Source organism: Salarias fasciatus, chromosome 18 (assembly GCF_902148845.1).
Source record: "Salarias fasciatus chromosome 18, fSalaFa1.1, whole genome shotgun sequence".
Taxonomy (NCBI): Eukaryota; Metazoa; Chordata; class Actinopteri; order Blenniiformes; family Blenniidae; genus Salarias; species Salarias fasciatus.
Genome location: NC_043762.1, coordinates 15,747,087 through 15,769,076, shown reverse-complemented (window position 1 = coordinate 15,769,076; position 21,990 = coordinate 15,747,087). Strand labels below are relative to the sequence as shown.

General features: G+C 45.2%; 1 protein-coding gene across 13 annotated transcripts in view; it reads left to right on the top strand.

Annotated features, from left to right (window-relative positions):
* The window catches only part of ptprsb (protein tyrosine phosphatase receptor type Sb), a 69,089-nt gene that overhangs the window by 36,822 nt on the left and 10,277 nt on the right, over positions 1–21,990 (top strand). For 2 of the 13 annotated variants that reach the window (XM_030114863.1, XM_030114857.1), the window contains exons 6-20: positions 564–674; positions 1,491–1,502; positions 4,416–4,430; positions 5,853–6,122; positions 6,679–7,058; positions 7,999–8,200; positions 11,555–11,691; positions 11,936–12,080; positions 17,289–17,383; positions 18,148–18,401; positions 18,644–18,731; positions 18,974–19,192; positions 19,924–20,081; positions 20,826–20,837; positions 21,072–21,184. In XM_030114863.1, the coding sequence (XP_029970723.1) occupies positions 564–674; positions 1,491–1,502; positions 4,416–4,430; positions 5,853–6,122; positions 6,679–7,058; positions 7,999–8,200; positions 11,555–11,691; positions 11,936–12,080; positions 17,289–17,383; positions 18,148–18,401; positions 18,644–18,731; positions 18,974–19,192; positions 19,924–20,081; positions 20,826–20,837; positions 21,072–21,184 (2,211 nt within the window). Of the gene's footprint in view, positions 1–563; positions 675–1,490; positions 1,503–4,415; positions 4,431–5,852; positions 6,123–6,678; positions 7,059–7,998; positions 8,201–11,554; positions 11,692–11,935; positions 12,081–14,438; positions 14,769–14,948; positions 15,143–15,291; positions 15,319–15,566; positions 15,685–15,867; positions 16,528–17,288; positions 17,384–18,147; positions 18,402–18,643; positions 18,732–18,973; positions 19,193–19,923; positions 20,082–20,822; positions 20,838–21,068; positions 21,185–21,990 lie in introns of all 13 variants that reach the window. The other 11 variants (XM_030114865.1, XM_030114856.1, XM_030114855.1 and 8 more) reach the window with 8 other exon arrangements.

Sequence of the window (21,990 nt, the reverse complement as noted above, 5' to 3'; positions counted from 1 at the left end):
AAGAGGTGAAGGTGGTGAAGAGCGCGGCTGTGTCGTCGCCGTGGGGTAAAACCGTGTAGGTGATGCCAAGATAGAAACCGGCTTTCTTCATGACAACAGTATCTGCTGCAGGAGCGCTTTCACTACTTGTTAGAGATGTGTGCAACTTAAAGGCCCTTTAAGTGTCATCTAAGTTCATACAAAGTCACTTGTGCTTGACTTCTAAACTTTCTGGAGAGGAAATTCAGAATTTAGAATGTGTGGAGGGTTTTTTTTTTTTATTCACTTTCAGGAGAAGAAAGGGGAAGATGGTGTGGGGAAAACAAACAATTTTTGTTAAGAAATACAACTTGTGTTATATGGGATTTTTTTGCCCATTCAGACAGTTCCTCTCAGAGGCAACAACTAAGCTGCCTTTATTAGACGTTGAGGCAGCAGACGAGGGGGATACCCCAGGGTCGAACCATAACAAAAACAGAACAGCAGACAGATAACCGAGGCTGGAAACGAGAGGATGAAGGCCACAGCAGAAAACATTCCCTTCTAAATCCATACATCTCTCTCTCTTTTCTTTACTCTTGCAGGAGCGTTACAGATTGAGAACAGCGAGGAAACCGACCAAGGGAAGTATGAGTGTGTGGCCACCAACTCACAAGGCGTGCGCTACTCCTCTCCCGCAAACCTATACGTCCGAGGTAGGACCTGAACGCACAACACACGGTGCAAAAATGCACACACACGCACAGACAAACACACACAGGAATCACTACTGTAAAGGTGCTCTTGGTATTTATAATAAAAGCTTTCTTCCATTGCTGTGCTCTTGAGCAAGTATTACTAACCCATCCATTGTCTACAATATATGTTGAGCCTGTTTTTTGGATATTTCTCACTGCCACCGTTAACAAGTCTACCTTAAACCTTGGTGCACGCTCCTCCAGTTGAGTCGAAGTGAGAGTAAATTTGGGGCGATGCACCTCGGTTTAACTGCATGGAAACATCACTAATCTGTCGACTCAGATGGCTTCTGTACTACAGGCAGACGAGACATAGAATCATTTGATCTCACTGAAGATTTGAACGAATTGGAAAGGAACAAGTTTGGCTTTGCAGCATTAACGTTAATGGCAACATGATGCACCTGTGATGGCTGTTTAACTGAACCCGGCCTCTGGCGGCTGCGTGTGTGTCTGGAAGACCACCACCAATGTTCAGAGTTACAAGTTGTAGTTTCTGTGTTACGTCGGATATCAGAGTGTATGCAGTTTGTTCGTGTGTGTGTGTGTGTGTGTGTGTGTGTGTGTGTGTGTGTGTGCGAGCTTGTGTGTATGTGAACATGGGTGCGTGTGTGTGTGTGTGTGTGTGTGTGTGTGTGTGTGTGTGTGTGTGTGTGTGGGTGCCGGGGAGTGAGTGGCTTTGCGCTGGCCGTTTTTATTCTCTCTGTGTTTCCCCGTTCTCTCTCTCCCCCCTCACGTCATTGTGTTCTGCATCAACCCCCTTCCATCCCTCAGAGCTTCGAGAAGGTTGGTGCGCTCTTTCTTTTCTTTTGTTACTCCTTTGTTTCAGAAAGCTTCACTTATTGAAACAGAGGGAAACAAAAAAGAAAAAAAAAATACGTTAAAAGAACATTGGGTGCAGATTTTGTAGCGAAATGATTAAATTCTGTATCCAAAATGAAGAGAGTAAAGCTGCTACGAAGATGAAGTTGTCTGCCTACGCAGCAGAGTGCAATGACTGCATTGTGAGGCCTTGTGTGCAGAACCCTTGGTATTGCCTTCACTCCCCGATCAATGTTTTCTGCATGGTATGATCTTGTTGTCATGGAGACCCAAGAATTGGAAGATTAAAAAGAGGCAATGTTTGCATGGAAGGAGTGAGAGAGAAAGAGAAAGGAGCACCGCTTGCATGTCTGTTGACTGACGGTGACGGACTGACACAAGAGCATGGCTCGGTGTGTGTGTGTGTGTGTGTGTGTGTGTGTGTGTGTGTGTGCGTGTGTGTCCACGCCTATTGAGATGCTCGGATTTTGATATTATTGAACTTGCCGTCGTGTCAAGTCTTGCCGCTCTTTCGTTCTTTTCTGCCCCTTTTGTGTATCATCTTGTTTGTCATCGTGTCCCTGCTCCCCTGCCATCACACCTGCTCCAGTTCTGCACTTGTTGCACTGAGTTGGAAGTCTTGCGCTTGGCGTCATGCTTGTACATGCCCCCCCTGCTCTGGATGTGTGTGTGTGTGTATGTGTGTATGTGTGTGTAGTGAGGTGAGAAAGCATTGCCGACTGGGCCGATTTCATGACACCTTGTCAAGTTGGTGCTCGATGGGCTTGTGCGTCGCTTGGTCGTAATCCAACTAGGCAGCCACATTTCACATGGTAATAGAAAACAGCGTGCACATGGACTTGAACTTGGCTTGCAAAGCATACATGATGCATTGCTATTGATTACGCCCCACAGCAAACTGATACGGGAATTATCCACCAAGGTGATGACTTGTTTTAATTTTGAGGCTGTAATAACACGTCTTTACTAAGAGTCTCACTCTGGTACTGTTCAGTATATCCAAAACAGTTGCATAATCCCTGTTTTTTTTTTTTTCCCCCAAAATAATTTAGAACTTTAAACTTTTAATGTCTATGCAGTTGGTGCAAATAATATTTTCAGATTTTTCCACACCGCAGGCATAATGTGCCCTCATCACTGTCTCTCTTTTCACTTTACTCTTGGTTTCTCCACTCGAAAACATATCTATTGGCGGGCGTTTCAGATTAATCATATCCAGGTTCATTTTAAAACACTGAGAAGAGGTTAGCGAACCCGTCTCTTTGCAGTGGTTAGCAAAGTCCGTGTCCTTGAGACGGCCAAGCCGGGGCTGGGTAGATGTCCGCTGCTTGGATACAGTGGTAATCCTGATGGCTGCACCAAGGTCTCCGCAGCCCGTAGCCTCCAGGCTCCCTGCAGAGGACAAGACTAATGATAGCTCTGCTAATAAAGATTGAAGCTCCTGGCTCTTACAAACTGTATAGAAAATGGAGGTGAATCATGCGGCCCGGCTCGATTAACTTTAAGCTCGAGGCTCTGTGAGCATGTGAAGGATTATCCCTTGTTACGAGCTCACTCTCATTGTAAAGCACCTGCGTCTCTGCGGTGGACCCTTCAGCCCTTTGTCTCTGTCTTGGCAGATATTTGGAGAGTTCGTGTTCAGGGTCTCAGTTATCCTCTCGAGTCCTCACCTCCATCCTGTTGTCGACCGAAGCTGCCAGATTTATCCTCACGCTACAATAATTGCATTTCATCCCTTCTATCGCTTTATTTGCTTCTGCTTATAACTGAGTGGAATATGCTTTAGTCATGCTGCACTGCACCTGCTTCGTGTGTCTCATGCATGGAGCTGTCATGGATGCCGTTTGTCTGTTTGTCTCCAGCATGCTCAGATGAGGAGATGCCTGCCTAATCATGTCTGTTTTCTAACAGATCTACCTGTTTTTTGTCTCTTTGTCTCTTTCTTGTCTTCAACTTCTGTATCCAATTCTGGGCGTCTTTTTCTTTTTCTTTTCTTTCTTTCTTTTTTTTTTTTTTTCTTTTTGAGGGGCGGTGGGTGGGGGTTGATTGTCTCCAAGTGTTATAAATGCTTTACCCTTTCATCTGTTATTTATTAAATGACTGGCATCACAGCAATCACTTACATTTTCAATTTGTTGAAAATTTGAAAAAGACAAAGTGTTAACTTCTATTCGATTGTTTCCAGACCCGTGAAGAATGATGTTACTCAATAAGGAGTGCAGGTTACGTAGCCGATTTACCAATATTCTTGTTTAATCTATCCATTTAAATTTGTCTTCAGTTTATATTTGAAGATATAAATCTTAGAACTGAATTCCTCAGAGATCTAAATCTTTGATTTTTGTAATAGTCGAATTTTATGTTGTGTTTTTTTTAATGGTTTACTTTTAGGATTTTTGTTGTTTTATACAGTCTTGTTTTTATTTCACATACTGGCTTAATAGTGTAGAGTTTAGCAGAGTTTTTCGACAATGTTTTCTGCTCTTTGTCTGCCTTCCCTTTCATTCTCTCCTTTCATCCAGAGATGTTTGTCCGTTCCTCTCTCTGTCTCTCTCTGTTTCCTGTGTTGTGACCCTCGGGTATCTTTTTCTTCTCTGTTCCTTCAACATCCGATCTCTACTAGTCCTTTTCTTTTCTTTATCTTACTTCTGAAGCAACGACTTTCTGATTGGGGCTGACTCTGGAATATAGCCGTGTTTTTAAATAGATCCATGTGTTTTCTTCTTCCTCGCTCCTCTTTTCTTCCCCCCTTTTTCCCTCCTTCCCCACAACCCTCTTCTAATCCTCTCTTTATCTCCACTCCCCTGTCTTTTCCCCTCCTTTCCCTTCCCCTTTTTCTCTTCTTCTTCTGCATTCTGTCTGCACCCTGATGTGTAGGAGCGACAGACACATGTACATAAGTTTACTAACTTATAAACATGCACATACTACCTCACATACCTCTCTTTTTGCTCGCACTCGTTCTTTCCCGTTCTGCCTCTCTCATGCTGTCTTGGTGTTCTTTACTTAATGTGTCCAATGATCACTCTGTAATTGCCACAACACCTTTTTACGAACCCTTTGATTCACTCCTGTCCACATTTCCAATTCATTTGACAACACACTGTATCAGTTATGAATCCTATGTATTGTACAGTATCTTGTTGTACAATGTGGCTGTCCTTTGCTACATTGCCTTTCATTGTCTTGAAGAGAAGTAGAGCTGCCTCTCTCTCTCTCTCTCTCTCTCTCTCTCTTTCTCTCTGCCTTTCTGTGTCCGTCTCTCGCTCTGGAACTCTACATCTATCCCTCTGGCTGTTTCTCCAGTGTCTCTGCTCTCGTCTCGCTCCTCTCTGTCTCTCTCTGTCTCTCTCTCTCGCTCTCTCTCTCAGTCTTCAGTTCTTCGTTCTCTTCTTTGTGTTTCTCCACCATTTTATCCCTCTTGAGTCGCCCAGGCATGCAAGTGACCTATGAGTTCAGTCTCTCGATGCATCTCTCCCTAATATGTAGTCAACCGAGCTCTGACAGATGCAGTATTGGATATAACTTGCCACTTTGCTTGTTCTTCTCATGGGGACACAAATAGCAGGCAGGGCCTATTGATCGACCCCCATGATGCATACACTCTCTAAAAAGAGCCCATCCAACTGCACGAGAACCTCAAGGCGCAGAAATCTCAATGAACTAAAGTTTCTGTTACGAGTTTTCTGGTTAAGTTCAGCACGCTTAGTCACGGCTCCGAAGAAAATAAAACACTGCTTTCGTCATGAATCTGAATTGCAAAGTTTTATTCCCTGCGTCAATTGGTAACCGATGGGAGTACTCTGTTTTCCAGAAGAAGAGAAACTGACTCTAGGTGTCATGTCCTGGTTGAAGTGATACTCAAGAGTTTGTCACGATATTATTTTGAGTAGGCAGCTCACTTTGAATGGTTGAGCTCAACACAAGATTTGTGTCTTTCTGTTGGAATCATCAGTGCCATAAAGTAATTGGGACTTAACTTGAAATATCCCTTTGTGATTTTCTGTAAAAAAAAAAAAAAAGAAAAAAAAAACCCTGAAGTTCATTCTCCCCCTTCCTGTTACCTCTCTTCTCTTTCTCTTTTTCTTCCTTTTTATCTTTCTTGCTCTCTCTCTCTCTCTCTCTTAATCTCTATCTTGCTCTCTACCTCTCTCTTTCTCCTTCATTCTCTCCTCCTTACTCCTCCCCCTCCTTCTTTATCTCCACCTTTCTCCTCCAACGCTCCCTTCCCCACTTTTTCTCCTCCCCCTTCCTCACCCCTGAACCACCGCCCCGACCCCCTTCCTTTCTCCCCTGACTCTCCTCCTTTCCCAGTGCGCCGCGTACCCCCTCGTTTCTCCATCCTCCCCTCCAACCAAGAGATCATGCCCGGGGGGAGCGTCAACATCACGTGCGTGGCCGTGGGCTCGCCCATGCCGTACGTCAAGTGGATGCTCGGCAGCGAGGATCTGACCCCCGAGGACGAAATGCCGATCGGACGGAACGTGTTAGAGCTCAATAGTGTCCGGGAGTCTGCAAACTACACCTGCGTGGCCATGAGTAGCCTGGGGGTCATTGAGGCCACGGCTCAGGTCTTAGTCAAGAGTAAGGGCGCCAAAATCTTTACACTCATCTATTATTCATTTCAGCTCCTTGGATGCAACATATCATATCTTTTACATGTTTTCTTTTTTTCTTTTCGATAAAAACAGGTTTATGTATTGCCAATGTTAGTTTTAAATGGCTCTGTACTTTTAGTTTGCTTTTGCAGTGGCTTATTTAGCGAGGTTCCAGGCAAGCCTTGTCACTGTAGAGATATCGCTGATGCCTGGCAGCAGTTAAAGCCATTTTATATGACTTATTGTACAAGCGTCAAACGCACCTGCCAGATTAATGTGCGTTAATATGACAGTTTTGCACCGGTCCAGATGGTGCCAGCTGTGGCTTAAAGGCCACATGTATTTTTAATAAATTACACAAATGTACAGAGGGAATAATAATCCAGTGAGACCATGATAGCAGTATGTAATCTACCTGTAACATGTCAGGAACAAATGTTTCTAGATACAAAAAGGCAGAAAAATAAACAGTGATTACATAAGGGAAGTATTTATGATTTAAATATGCAGTAAATTCTATAAATCTATTCTCTAATTACCAGCTCTGCCAAAGCCTCCTGGCACACCCATCGTCACCGAAACCACAGCCACCAGTGTGACCATCACCTGGGACTCTGGGAACCCCGACCCCGTCTCCTATTACATCATCCAGTACCGCGCCAAGGGGCCTGACACCAAGTACGAGACGGTGGACAGCATCACCACCACGCGCTACAGCATCGGGGGCCTGTACCCCAACACCGAGTACGAGATCCGAGTCTCGGCCTTCAACAGCATCGGCCAGGGGCCGCCGTCCACCCGGGTGGAGGCCCGTACGGGAGAGCAGGCCCCCGCCAGCCCCCCGCGGAACGTCCAGGCTCACATCGTGTCGGAAAACACCGTGATGGTCCGCTGGGAGGAGCCGGAGGAACCCAATGGACAGGTGGGATGAAGCATCAGAAAGAAAAATACACATCTTAATCTCATATTTTAGATTAACAATGTGTCGTGAACGTAAAAAGCCATAAAAGTATAAAACGGTTCAGAAATATGTACCGACAGCCACGTTTACGGCTAACTGACAACGTACTGACAGCGCTTTAAAGCTGCACCATGATGTTAGGGACAAAATTAAATTTACCAGTGGGAGATTTATTCAGGCGTGCCAGTTCATGTCCTTTTGCAGGGATTGTGTCTTGCCGGAGATTTCCGTCCTGCAGCTCCCTCGCTGCTCTCCCCGCTCCCTGAAGAAAGACGGGGTAATTGGACTGTCCGCTCCTGAGTTGAAAGCACTCCCTCTTGAGGCCTATTTCCTTTTTCAATCCCACCTAACTGTGCAGTAGGTTCATAAAAGTACAGAACTGAACTGAGCGTATATGGGGATTATAGATATGAAAGAGTAATAAGAGGAGAGGTGGGAGAGCTGCAGGGCTTGAGCAATGGCATGGCAGAGAGATTAAATACACTCTGAAACACCTTTAACCAAATCCCATTGGGGGGGGCGAGGGCAACCGCTGATTACATTGTAAACGTTACAATCAAAGGGCATCCATAGTTTGTATTGTACCGGTTATGTTTCTCTATCAGGGTCAAATGCAGAGCAGCGCCTCCAGGAGACTTTACGTCAACAAATCTACTGGACCATCTGGACTAAAATATAATATTAATACATAGATGATGACCTTAGTTGTGTTAAAACATGGTATTGTGGATTATCGTGGGTGCAGGACAACGGGATTAGATGGAAGACCTCATAATACAGCCCAGTCCCTGCTGACCTCAAAATCCAGACCCAATCCAGGAAACTTTTAACCCTGCTTTTTCGATTTATCGAGTGGTTTTTCGTTGTCTTTTTTTTTTTTTTTTTTTTTTTTTTTTTTTAGGTGAAAGGCTATCGTGTGTACTATACCATGGATCCATCCCGGCCGATGAACGAGTGGCAGATCCATAATGTCCAGGACAGCGTGATAACTACCATCCAGAACCTCGTGACCTCGGAGACCTACACCATCCAGGTCCTCGCCTTCACCTCGGTGGGCGACGGGCCCTTCTCCGACCCGGTCCATGTTAAAGTTGTGCGCGGAGGTGAGCGTGTGTGCGCGAATGCCCGCAACAAGTGGTTGATATTTGCAAGAAAGTAACTTTATCCTGCTTGAGAGCAACAAAGTAGTAATCTGTGGGGGAGCAGTGTTTGTTTTTTCAGACGTACGTGTGCAGCGGGGCTCAGATGAGTAATTATTTGCGCGCGCACATGTATATAAACTCCTCAGTACTTTATTCGAGTGGCTTATGTAAAGCATGACTTGCAATCCACTGTGGGAGCTTTGCCTGTCAGAATATATGGCTTTTTAAGATGAATAAATTCTACTAGCTGGGACAGAAAGAGATTTAGGGAAAGGAAACAGGGATTAACGGCCAAAAATGTCCCTCGTACCTCGGCGCTGATCTTGTCACTGTGACAGCTGCTGTGAAGCTGCTGTCTTTTCCCACCCGCTTTTTTTTTTTTTTTTTCCTGACGGAAGGTACAACGAGATGACGACTTAAAATCTGTGATGGCATTACTGGTTTAAATGTCTGTGCTGCCTGAGCTCCCGCTACTCTATTTATCTGCAACCCATTTTTTTTTTTTTTTGGCACTTAAGGGAATGGCAGTGTTTTAAAATAGGAGTTATTACGAGCGGTTTGCAGATTTATGGGTCAGTGTGTATTATAAGCCATAGTTATAATCACCTAATGGAAAACTTCTATTTTAAACAGTTGTAAATTTTGATTACGTTTCACACAAATCCTTCTCTTTCTTTTTTTTTCATCTTGTAGAAGCAAATTTTATCCTTAAAGTGCTGAGTGATTATATTGATTCCAAGATAACCTTTAAATGTCACCGCACAATGTAGTGCAAAGATATTCAAGCACATAAAGAAATAGTTCACTTTTCTTTAAAGAAAAATGTTTAAATCAGTGCAACATTTTGCAAATTACATTGAAATGTCCTGAAATCACGTTGTTTGAATTTTGTCTTTGAACTTTTTGCATGCAGAAAATACAAATGACTGAACTCGATTTAGCTCAGAAACTTTGAAGGAACATGAAATCTTGTTTGCTTCAGTGTTTTTCTTTAGGGATTCTGTAGAGCAGCATGGTTTCTGCAAACGTTTAAATGCACATTTTCACAAATTCACTCTCTCGGTGAAGCTTTGATGTGAACGCTCCGTCCCTGATAGCTTCCACCGCTGCTTCATCAATCTTTCAGCTCAGGTCTTCATGTTACTAAAACACTGCAATGAAAGTGAAGGATTGCTTATTTCAAATGAGAAATGAGCCATTGCTTAAAACTCAAAAATATAACAAAACTGTGCATCTGATTTCACAATGGCGTGTCTTGAGCAACATATTTCAAAATGTTCTTCAAACAAGTGTATTTATGCTGGGAATATGCTAGCTCATAATAACAAACAACACTAGTATGAATGATCTTTTGTTACCTTGTTTTTAAAATTCCTTTGTGTAAAAGTCAACTTTTATTTATACTCTAAAGTCAAATTCTTGGCTGCAAATGCCAGATGTTCATTAAAATAACTAACATCATTTCAACTTTTGCTGGCATTAAAAGATATTTTTATTCGGGCCGAGAAAACGGATTTCCATATCTTTCAGCTGCAAAACAAAAAAATACTAAAAGCACAGCAAGACAGGCACATATTTACATGTAGCCTCAACATTAGGCGCACCCTGCCAGCGGGGGGTCCGACCGCCTGATGTCTTCAGAACTGCCTCCATTGTTTGTGTCATGGATTCAAGGAAACGCTGAAAACATTTCATTGTTTTGTTCGTATTGACGCCGCAGCATCCGCCGCTCTTCTGTTACTGAGATCTTGTGGGCGCAATTTAAGCTCAGCCGTCAAGTTCAAGAACCCCATTTCAGATCGTTTCCAGTTTGGAAACACGTCTCATTAACACACTGGGAGTAGCTGTTGAGCTAAAACACTTGTAGCTCGACCCCCCCAGACGCAGACTTGATGAGGCAAGTAAATGAGCTTCAGAGGGTTTGTTAACAGACGCCGTACGCGGGGAGGGAAGTGAACTCTGACGGCGGGACTGAGTAGACTGACAGGGCCGGGAGGTAAAAAAAAAAAACGGAGCGGCAGAGTCGGTAACCGCTGAGCTTCAAGAACGACCTGGCAGGGAGTGGAGGCAGAATTTATGCTCCGGGTGACAGAGGTGACAATCAGAACGGACAGACGGCAGGTGGAACTAAAGGACGAACGGAGAGAAAGAAAAGATACGCAGCAAAAACTTACGTCCTGAAAGTAGAGGTTGAACATGGTCAGCAGCAATAATTATGAAGGCTGCGATGTTTCAACGATCCCCAGTTGGCACTTAAAGACTCAGATTCGTGCCAAGAAAACGTGCCTCACGCCATTACACCAGCAACAGCTTGAAATGACACAAGGCATGATGAATCCGCGCTTTCATGTTGTTAACATCAAATTCCGACCCTGTCTTCCAAACAGTTCGATAGAAATTGAGACTCATCGTCCAAGGCAACGATTTTTTTTCTTCTTCTTTCTAAATCGTCTGTTGATCAAGATGGCCGAGCCAAAGTTGAATTATAGCCTCCTGCTCCCGTCTGACAGCGGCGGCATCTGGTGTGGCCGACTGTGTGACCTCCTCTGCATACCTTGGTTGTGATCAGGGTGTGAATCGTGATTAAAGGGAACGGGAGGATGTCTTCATTTAAAGGGGATATGAGAGCTGTATAAAGGAACGGGGGATCTCAGCTAAAAGAGCCACAAGCAGGTGGAGATTAAAATGAGTTGAATTACATTCTAATGCAATTCAAACGCATTTTTTATTGTAAACTAATAATATAAATGAAATGTAATGCAGTAAAAAGAGACAGTAGTGAGTATTTGTGCTGACTGTAGCTTTAATTTCCACACAGGGAGATGTGTAGCTTTCCTTTCTTGTCATTCCTTTTTCTGGGCTGAAAAATAATTCAGTGGAAGCAAGGAGGGCTGCTCTCCAAACGCTCTCGGAAAATCACACCCTGGTTAAAATAGCAGCTTTTTTGAGTCCTTGTTGCCTTTTTCTCATCTTAAACCAGTCTGGTGAATCTGGCACTGCCAGAGTGTCTTCACCCCGACAACCGCCACTCACTGTTTGTTCACTACGAGAGCTTCAAAGACGAGTGTGTTTGAAAATCCCAGCAGATTAGCAGTTGGTGAAATATTTAGACCAGCCTGTCTGGCACCATCAAGCACGCCGAAAGTCACTTAAATCACATTTCTTCCCCACTCCAGAAGCTTTTCCTGACTGTGATCACATGCATAGAAGCATTTGGTGATTAGTTATTTCTTTTCATCGGATATTGAAGTCGCTCTCAATGAGTGGAGATAAAAAACAGCCCTGACGATCTGTGTTTTGTCTTCTGCCCTTTAGTCCCAGGACAACCAGGCAAGTTCAGAGTGGGTAAAGTGACAGACACCAGCATCGAGCTGACCTGGGAGTCTGCCTACACCAATGAGAAGATCGTCAACTATGAGCTGCTCTACAAACCTGTCAAGTTTGGCGATTTGGTAAGCTCTCTTTTTCTAAAACTGTCTGCTGAACTGATTTTTTTTTTAAAGGCAAATATATAAGAGGAAAGATAATTGAAGATATTTATAGGATTAACCCCAGTTTGGCCACTGTCTCTTTTCTGTGACAGGCTCAGCTCCTTCTCTCTAACTCGTCTTTATTCTGGGTTTTTTTTTCTCTCTCCATCCTCCCTCCCATCATTTCACCTCGCCGTCCTCCGCTCCTCTCTCTCCTCTCTCACAGGAGAAGCTGACCTTCGGACCGAGGAATTCTTACACAGTGGAGGGTCTGAAAGCGAACACCGAGTACTCCTTCTCCCTGGCTGCCATCTCCAGCAAAGGCATTGGCGCTTTCACTAATGAACTGGTGCAGAGGACGTCACAAGCCAGTACGTCTCAATTCAGCTGGGTTCACATGCTTTACACACACACACACACACACACACATGCGCAAACACAGCCATGCCTCACTTTTTAATTGCATCATTTTTCACTCTTCCAAATAAAATGTCATGCAAATATTGTGTCCTCTAAACACACACACACACACACACACACACACACACACACACACACACACACACACACACACACACACGGCTCGTAGCAGTACATTATCCCCAGCTCCTGATCTGGTAAAACCTGGGAACCGTCCCTGCGTTTCTCAAGGTGTCTCGTTTATCAACCCATCTGTCCAACCCCCCCTTCCATCCATCCATCTACATTGGACTGTGCCTTTCTTCCTCCACTCAGCCGCTCTCTTTCTTACACAGCCAAAACATCATGACAGATGGAGATGGAGCACCGATTAATGTTTCCCTCTTCCTTTTCTTCACCCTCCTTTCACTTTTTCCACTCTATCAGTGTCTAATGTCTTTGAAAGGGTGAAACTGTCTGCCACTTATTGGCTAGCAGCCAGTGGTGAGGCGCATTAAAGGATGGTGGTTTTCCCGCTATGTTGACAGGTAAGTGCTGGCCAGTCTGTATTTTATCTACACAGAACTTGGATTCCCTCCCTTGTCTCCTTTTCTCTTGTTTAGTTGTTTTTTTTCTTCTTCTTTCGTACAATCACTGATAGCTGATAAGACTCAAATAAGTTCCTCTGTTTTGCTGTGGCAAATGGAGTCACTTCATATCAGCTGTCAAGAAGAAATAAGAGATAACAAAGAAAATGATACAAGGGAAGGAATTGATAAAGTAGTGGTGGTCATTAAAAAAAAGTCCTGTGGTCCACGGCGCCAGGTTTCATCAGCGGTAAGTTTTTTTTTTGTTAGAGGTTTGTAATCAGACGCTCCACACTGGACCAGCGATTCACACTCAAGCCTCACAGCAAGGAACATCGCTGGTTTGGGCCTTTTGCTGCAGAGTTTTGCATGTCCTCTTTGTGCATACTTGGGTTTTCCCCTTTGGTTCCTACTGCAGCCCAAAAGCCTCACTTTGAGGCTGATGGGTGCATCTCTGCATCGCCCGTAGGTGTGAATGGGAGTGTGTGTGTGTGTGTGTGTGTGATCGTCTGTCTCCCTGTGTTTGCCCTGTGGTGGCCTGCCGACGCTTGTACCTGGACTCCCGACACTCTTTACCTATGAAAACGCAGAGTGACCGAGGCGGTATTCCTGAGCATGGGGCAAAAGACAGGGGGGCTCCCAGCAAGGGGACGGTGCTAGATAAGCAGACTATTTCATGCAGCAGAATTCATTTCCCAGGGAGGTTATGTGCGCTTTGTTATCGCCAAGCTTTGGTGCACATCTAGATTGTCCCCCGAGGCCAACAGAACAGTGGCTGTACGGCTGAGTGGATAGATACTTGAACCTGTCAGGTATGACTATTACACTCCCACACATACACACACTTTATACACTCCTGAGCTCAAACGCAAGCCCATACACCTTGGCCACGTGTTTTGTGTGTGTGTGTGTGTGTGCGTGCACGCACGTGTGTGTGTGTGCGCGTTCCCTAAATGACATTACATAGCGTGAGTGATATCTGTGGTTCGGCAGCTGGTGATGTTTGGTGTGCCCTTATCTGCTGTGTGTGAGTTTATTGCCGTAAATATTCCAACAAACTTCTGATTCAGTTCTTGTTGACAATTTATCATTCTAGCTTGACTTTCAATATCCGTCTGAGTGCCTTTTGTACTCGTGATCTTTGTTTTTTTTTTTTGTTGGGGTGTTTTTTTTCTCCCCCACATGTGTTTTAGTTTATTTTATCTTCCTGCTTGGAAGAACAATACCTTCCCCTAGTCAGCAGTGAAAAGTGCGGTGCTGCTGCTGTGAAATATTGTTTCTGTGCTCCTGTGCATCCCTGCTTCTAACACATAAGGAAAATTTAAGTTTTTCATTCATAAATCTGGATCCTTTTCCGCCAGCAGCTATAGCCAGCAAAAAAAAAAAAAGAAAAAAAAAATCATTGGCTATCTGATACACGTTCTCCTTGGGTATAATTAAGTTGTCCACTCAGGGTCGATAGTCCTGTCTCTGGTTTATTTCATTAGGCTCTAAGCCTAACATTATGCTTTTACATTATGTGGTTGCTCCCCTTTATTTTGCCTGTCATGTTTGTCCCTGTGTTATCTCTTTCAGTTCATTTTACCGTAGCTTCTGATGGTTTCCTTTTTTTTTTTTTTTTTTATCCTTATCTCTTATCCTTTTGTATGTTTTTTCCCCCCTCTCTGGTTTTTGTCAATCCTTTTCTATTGGGTTTCTCCTAAACTCTTTGCCAATATCCCTCCTTGCCCCTTGTCCAATCAGAGCCCTCCGCCGCACCGGAAGGTGTGTCCTGTGAGAGTGCCAGCTCCACCTCGCTGAGAGTAAGTTGGGAGCCGCCTCCAATGGAGGGCCAGAATGGCGAGCTGGCGGGTTTTGAGCTGAGGTACCAGAGAGTTTCTGGGGCAGGAGGTGGAGGTGGAGGTGGAGGTCAGGGCCTGGAGGTGAAGGTGCTCCCTATCCCAGGCCTGCAGGGGCAGACAGTGGTAGAGGGGCTGGAGAAATGGAGCTGGTACAACGTCACCGTGGCGGCCTCCACGGCTGAAGGAACTGGACCCAGCAGTCCAGCTGTGGCCTGCAGAACAGATGAGGACGGTAAGAGAGAGAGCCATCGATCACTTCTCAACTGTATTGATTTTTAAGTTGATTATTTACTGGTGAGACATTAGGTCACTTAATTAATTCGACCCTCACACGTATGTGTGTGTGTGTGTGTGTGTGTGTGTGTGTGTGTGTGTGTGTGTGTGTGTGTGTGTGTGTGTGTTTCCCCTCCAGTTCCCGGCGCGGCCCCTCGCCAAGTCGACGTCCAGCCGCTGAACTCCTCGGCACTTCGAGTCACGTGGCGTTCAGTGTTGCCACGGTTACGGCAAGGCCAGATTCGTGGCTACCAGGTGCATTTCAGCCGTGCGGAGAGCGGTGAATCACGCAACCTCCCCCGGATCAAAGATCTTTTATTGGATGAGTCTCAGGTGACATCATAACAGAAATTTTTAAGTGATTAAATGATGTCCATTTATTATACGCTTAAACGTCCTCCCTTTCCACTTTGGTCCTTTGACTCACTGCCTTTCTCGTCCGTCTGCGCTGCCTGTGGGGTGTGTCTTGTCGGTGGGATAAGATGGAGGAGGATGACTCCACTCAATATGTGAGTGCAGACTGCCGATCTTCCCTCGATTATTAATGAACGCGCGGATATTACACGTAGCATATTGCAGCCAATACATTACAGTCTTTATTGAGTTTGACCAGCTTAAATTTGGAGAGGTATTTTATATTAGTATATAATAGCTCTTGCTCATGAATCACTGTTTTTAAAGCAAACCAAGTCGGGTCCAAAATTGAGAAGGGAATGAGTTTGCAATATTTGATAGCACCGTTGTTTCGTCCCCGCAGGAGCTGATTCTAGGAGGCCTGAAAGCAGAGACGTTGTACTCTGTCTCAGTGGCAGCGTACACCACCAAAGGCGATGGAGCTCACAGCAAAGCCAAGCTGGTGCAGACCCTGGGGATCGGTAAGCATATGTCAAGCATCCAGTTCAGTGCACTGGATTTAGTGACGCGCTTTAAGAATTGATCTTATTGTAAGCTGCTCCAAGAGGCAACAGTAAATACACATCAGCTGTTGTACAAGCTTGAAATGATACTTGCTTCATAGTTGCTTTATGTTTATTCTTATTTGCTCCTGTCGTTCGCAGTGCCCGGCCCGCCCACCATGTGGGTGCGTCCAGAATCGGGTCCGTCAGTAGTGGTGCGATGGGCTCCGCCACCGGACTGCGCTGAGTCAGGTCCTGATAGCCGGCGGGCTCCCGTGGAAATCCAAGGCTACCGCCTACAGTTTGGCCTGAAGAACACGTCTTTAGACAGCACAGTGAATTTCACACACCGTGAAACAAACTTCACTGTCAGAAACCTCTCGCCGGGCTCCTCCTACGTCTTTGTCCTGTCTGCGAAGAGTCGGGCGGGCTATGGGGATGCGGTGCAGCAGGAAATAACAGTTCCCTTTTTCCCGCCCATGGGATACCCCAAAATACCCGACTCAGTTAACGTTACCTGCTGCTCCCTGCAGCTGTCCTGGTCGCCCCCCGCACCGGCGGAGTGCAACGGCGTGATCACAGAATACACTATAGCTTACAGAGAAGCTCCAGGCCCCAAACCCTCTAGTGACCCAGGCTCCACTCTGCCAGCTCCCCCTGCGCCCCCCTGGCTGATCACACTACCGCCGAGTGAGTCCAGCTACATCATCGTGGGCCTCAATCACAGCACAGCCTACGAGGTGCAGATCAGAGCCCACAACAAGGCAGGGCCGGGGCCCTTCAGCCCACCTGTGGTGTGCCTCACCCTGGCCTTCCAAACAGGTAGGGCAGGCCTCAGGCCGCGGGAACACCTTTCAACTTCTAAGCACTGGTTCAGCTTCACCTCTCCCCTTACTGTGGAATTCACTCCGAAACACTAAAGCAAATGAAGTCTGGACCAGTTCTTACAGGTCTGCCTTCTCACCAATGCACCTCCGAGACAATATGAGAACTGCAAAGTCCAGAGGAACATGGCTACTCCCCCAATCTCCTCCACCCACTCACTTATACCTCCATCACCTATCCCTCACCACCAGTGGAAGCAGACTGAATGCTAATGGATGTTTGCTTCGAGAGCACTGCTTATCACAAACCCTCAGGTAAAAGTCAATACGGGGCTTGGATATACAGTATCTAATAGAGGAGGTAAGTGTTCAGTCTGATTTAAAGTGAAAACTGGCGTCTGGTGCTGTATCTGCAGGTAAGCCCTTTTTATCTGATAGACCTTCACTGTCACCTTTTCCAAAGCCTTTGCTGACATGCTGAATTCAGAGTTTAACAAACACAACCTTACACACTGACAGTGTGGCATGTCACATTCCTGCAGCCGATCTGTCTGTTACTTTTACTTATTACTCTTGCCATCCACTCTCCTCATCACCTGCCCATCCTCCTAACCTTCATGTGTTCTTCCCCTCAGTAACCGATCAGACTGTTCTCTGTTTTGACAGGCTTGCATCGGGAAAGCAGAGAATCCGGTGGCTTGAACGCAGCACTTCATTGCCAATGATTCTCCTCTCTTTGTGTGTCTGTTTGCTTCCCAGATGTGCCGAGGAATTTTTCTGTCAATCTGGCCACAAAGACTAGTGTTCTTCTCACCTGGGAGTTTCCAGAGACCAGCAAATCCTATCGCTTTACTGTATGTCATCCTTTGATGCATGCGTGCTGACAGACAGCTCATCTGTCTTTAGCTGACATAACATGACAGAACATATTAAATTCAGAGGGTTCCTGCAATTGCAAAACATGGCTTCATATCTGGTTTCTGAATAATGCGCTTTATACCAAGCTGTATGAATTTCACAAACGGAGCCTACATTTTTTTCTCATTTATTTATCTATCACTGAAAGAAATCACACGGGGGTTATCTACAACACTGTTTGTTGGCTCGGCCCAGTAACATCCTGGATTTTCCACTGGTTGGTTGGCAACTAATCCTCGCCAAGAAATTGTTTGGCACATAAATCCTCTCAAATAACATTGATATGTCAGTTTTATATTTAGTTTTCTGTGTGTGAATCAAACAAAGAAGCTGTGTCTTCTTAATGAGGCGGCTTCAGAAAATGTTTTTTTTGTAAGTCTTGGGCTAAGCCAAATTTTCAGTTCTCATGCTGAACAGTAACTCGGGCGTAGCCCACAGGGACCCAGTGGCTTTACAGCTTTATTACAACACTTCATAATTGTGGTTAAAAAATAGAAATGCAATGATGTAACGGAGACAAAGTGAAATCCTCTCAAGGTGTGCCAAATGTCATTTATTACCTATGAATCAGCTGCTCACACAGATATATTTTACTTTGAAAATACAGGATTTCAATCACAACTTACTGCTTGATGTGAAAAAGTTAAAACTTTTGTAAACGGCCTCCAGATGAACATTAATATCTCTGGGCCTCTTGCAGGTGGAGTACGACCGTCAGAAGATGGAGCTGAACGCTCGCCAGAGAAAGACCGTCATCCCGAACCTTCAGCCCGACACCAGCTACGACTTTAAAATCACCGCTCCCGAAGGCAACATGGGAGGCCTGCGCCACCGCATCACCGCCAAGACCTCCCCGCCCATCACCATCCGCCGCCCTGAGATCGACCACACCCGTGACACCGAAACCACCGTCACCCTGATCCTGCCGTCGCTGGAAAACCGAACTCCTGTCAAGTACGTTTCAGATATAGTCCTGGCCTCTAAAGTAGCTGTTTCGATGAATTAACTCCACTCACAGGCACATCAAATGATTAGCGCTTAAAGCACTGCAGGGCTTGATAATCACTTTCAAAGTGGATGCTGCAGTCTTTTGAAATGTGACAGTAGTTGGAGATATCTTGATGTTGTTGTTTGAGCGCAGCTGGTGTGATATTTATTTATTTATTTATTTTTTGGTCCCTCTTCTGCTCTCGCAGGAATGTTTATGTTGTTGTGGTTCCACTGCGGAGAGCCCGCGGCGTCATCAGACACCTTAAGAGCCCAGATGAAATGGACCTAGAGGAGGTGAGAACTACAACAATGACAGCATCCACTGATGTCTGCGCTGGGAAGGAGAAAAAGACCCATCAACACACACACACACACACACACACACAAAATCCAGGCGCTGAGAACTCCTGACAGTACTTAGCTGTTTTTAATTCAGCACCATTGTTTAAATGTGAGTCACAGACATCAGATTGTCTCACTTTTTTGGATGTTTCGCCTCTCCTTCCTGCTCTTTTTCTTCCCTCGTGGTCTGGTAGCTGTTGAAAGACATCAGTCAGAGGCAGAGGGATTCGCGGCAGCAGAAGCAGGTGGACCTGCGCCAGGCTTACATCACAGCCCGTTTCACACCTGCCACCCTGCCGGCCTTCTTCACCCTGGGGGATCAGCTGGACTACGGCGGCTTCGAGAACCGAGCTCTGGAGCCGGGGCAGGAGTACGTCTTCTTCATCTTGGCGGAGCTCAACTCCACAACGGGGGTACGAAAGCCTCGCTGTTTGATGCATTTTCTCTCCGTCCTCATTTCAAGCTGACTGTGTTTCTCTAATGCCGGCTGTCACTGTGCATTGTGATCAATGTTGGCCGGGCTGCTAAGACAATAAAATTCCCTTCAGTCACATTGTTGTATGCAAGAGGCAATAACCTTCACGTACTTCCATCTCGGCTGCTAATATAGAATGATATAGAAGGAATGTACCCTCTGTGGCAATAGGAGCGATATTGTCTTGTGCAGCGTCGGTATGTATGTGCATTTGAATTGGAATAGACACACTGGGCTAGATTTTCTTTTCTTCTCATTAGGATTTTGAACATCAGTAATTTATATGTTCTTGAGTGTTAACAGATCAAACATAATGTCATGCACACGAAACCTGTCATGTGCAACCTTGTCACAATCACAGAAATGTCTGCTCTGTCTAATGCAATCTGGTGCAACAGCTCTGCAATAACATGGGGGTAGTGGGGGGTGGGGGGGGGGGGCACCTTTGTGCTTGGATGTTTACTTACTCAAAAACAAAATGCCCATGAGATAGCACTGCATTCCCATCTTTGCTTATTCATCCAAGTCATCATTTGCAGAGTTAATATATCAAACAAGACATTATGGGTATTCTGTCAACAGAGCATACACAGTAAAAAAAAACTTCTATCTCTTTACTGCTCGCCGACCTTCTTTTCCCTCATCGTATTCCTGTGTGTCCTCTTGCAGAGGATGTATGTGGCCAGCCCGTACACAGACCCAGTGATCGCCCCGGATTCAGACCCGCAGCCCTTTGATGCAGGCGACGGTTTGATCTGGGTGGTTGGACCTGTCCTGGCTGTGGTCTTCATTATCTGCATTGTCATCGCCATTCTCCTTTACAAAAAGTGAGTGGGAAGAATTTCATCAAAACAAAATGTCACATTTGAAGCATTGCCTCTAACCGTCACACCAGGTAAATGCCAGTGCACTTTTATTGTGGCTCTTAGAAGATAAAGCGGGCATTGTTCTTCATTTTTATGGTGTAAACAAATTCAGAATCAATGGACAACATTTTTAATGCTTTTCAAAAAGTCTCAAACATGTATTATACAGTTTTCCCCAAAAGTCTGAGTGTTATTTTCAGAAAGTATTAAAGCCTGCTGCTGTTTGGAGATTTTCAGCAGTAGATTAATTGCTGTTCTTCTGAGTATTTCCAGCAGTAGGACTCAAAATAACCTACACTGCCAGTGCTCATGGTAATTACAGAACATGTCACCCAGCAGTATGGCTCGCTGATGTGTTGTACACAAAGCAATAACATTCAGCTTACACTGTGTGGTGCTGCGCTTACATTCTGCTTGCAGCTCTTACTGATATTACTGACTCGTACTACTGTTGTTTAATTTTCAGATCCATTCTGCAGAAACAATCTGAAATCCGATTATATTTTTTTGTAATTTAGGAGTTGTTCTGCCCTCAGACGGCCATCAAACGCTCTGACCTGCTGAATGCCTGTGATATCTGCTGCAAGCCATCAAGCTTTTGAATACCAATGCAAAATATTGATTTTTCTCTCTAACAATCTGTCTGTTCCCTTCCTTCCCCTCCCATAATTATTCCGTCCCTTGCTCTTGTTTCACTGGAAGCAGCAAGCCTGACAGGTAAGATTAAACCCATGTCGAGCTCCTTGTTCATTTTAACCTGCAGCAATTACACGATACCAAATTCTGATCCCGGAACTTGTTGAAAACCATAAAACGCCAGCACCCTTAAATGCACTGTTTACTCGACTGACGTAGCCATGCTGAAGATGTACCCACTAGTCAGCCTGGTTCTCTGTCACTGTTTGTTTACATGTGCTAATTGGCTCTTTTGACTCACTGGTGTATTAGCAGTAAGCGCAAAGACTCCGAGCCTGGAACCAAGAGTCTTTTGAGCAATGCGGAGATGATGGCCCATCACCCGACAGACCCCGTGGAGATGAGACGGATCAACTTCCAGACTCCCGGTACGAAGCATGTACCCACACAGGCACCGAATAACACACTTTGTATTTGCATAATAAAGTGAACTTCCGTCGGTTCCCTCATTCCAAAATGAAATATTCATGCAGCTAATTTTATCCTCGGTGAGATTATGCAGACAAGATTGTGAAAGTTCTCCTCCGCATCACGGCCACAATGTACCTGGCAGCTTCCCGTCGTTTCTGAGATCAAAATGGCCACTGCCCAGGTAGTACAGTCAGTGCTTAGTCACTGCTGAGTCACAACGGTGTGACAAAATCTGATCATCTCCGCTCGCCCACATTCCACATGCCAGGCTGCAGATAGAAGCACCAGAGCAAACAGAGATGATAGAAATCTGTTTTATCGCTCCGGAATATTTAGAGCTCAAAACGGCATATTAGAAGGTGTGTTGTGGGTTAACAGCGATCGTTTGTAAAGGATTTTTTTGCTGTGTTCTCACCAGCATAACCAGCTAAAACCCCACTTTGAAGTAACTACACAGATTTTTCCGCTTCCCACCCCCTGCTGAGCGAGATCTAACAAACACAGCTGCTTTGGTCGTGGCATAAGGCCGCCGATGCTTCGCTTTCACGTCTTTCATTCAGTTAACAACATACAAACGCCACGTGACGTGAGAGAATTTAATCAGCGCTCTGTCTCCACATTTCTGCGACTGCGGTTTATGGGAGTGTTTCAGGGTCCTCGCTTGTAAAGCCGGCAAAATGTGTCAGCGTGATAAAAGGTTACCTGACAGGATAGGCAAGGTGAAATGAGACAGATTTTTATTTAATCAATACCTGAAGGTTTG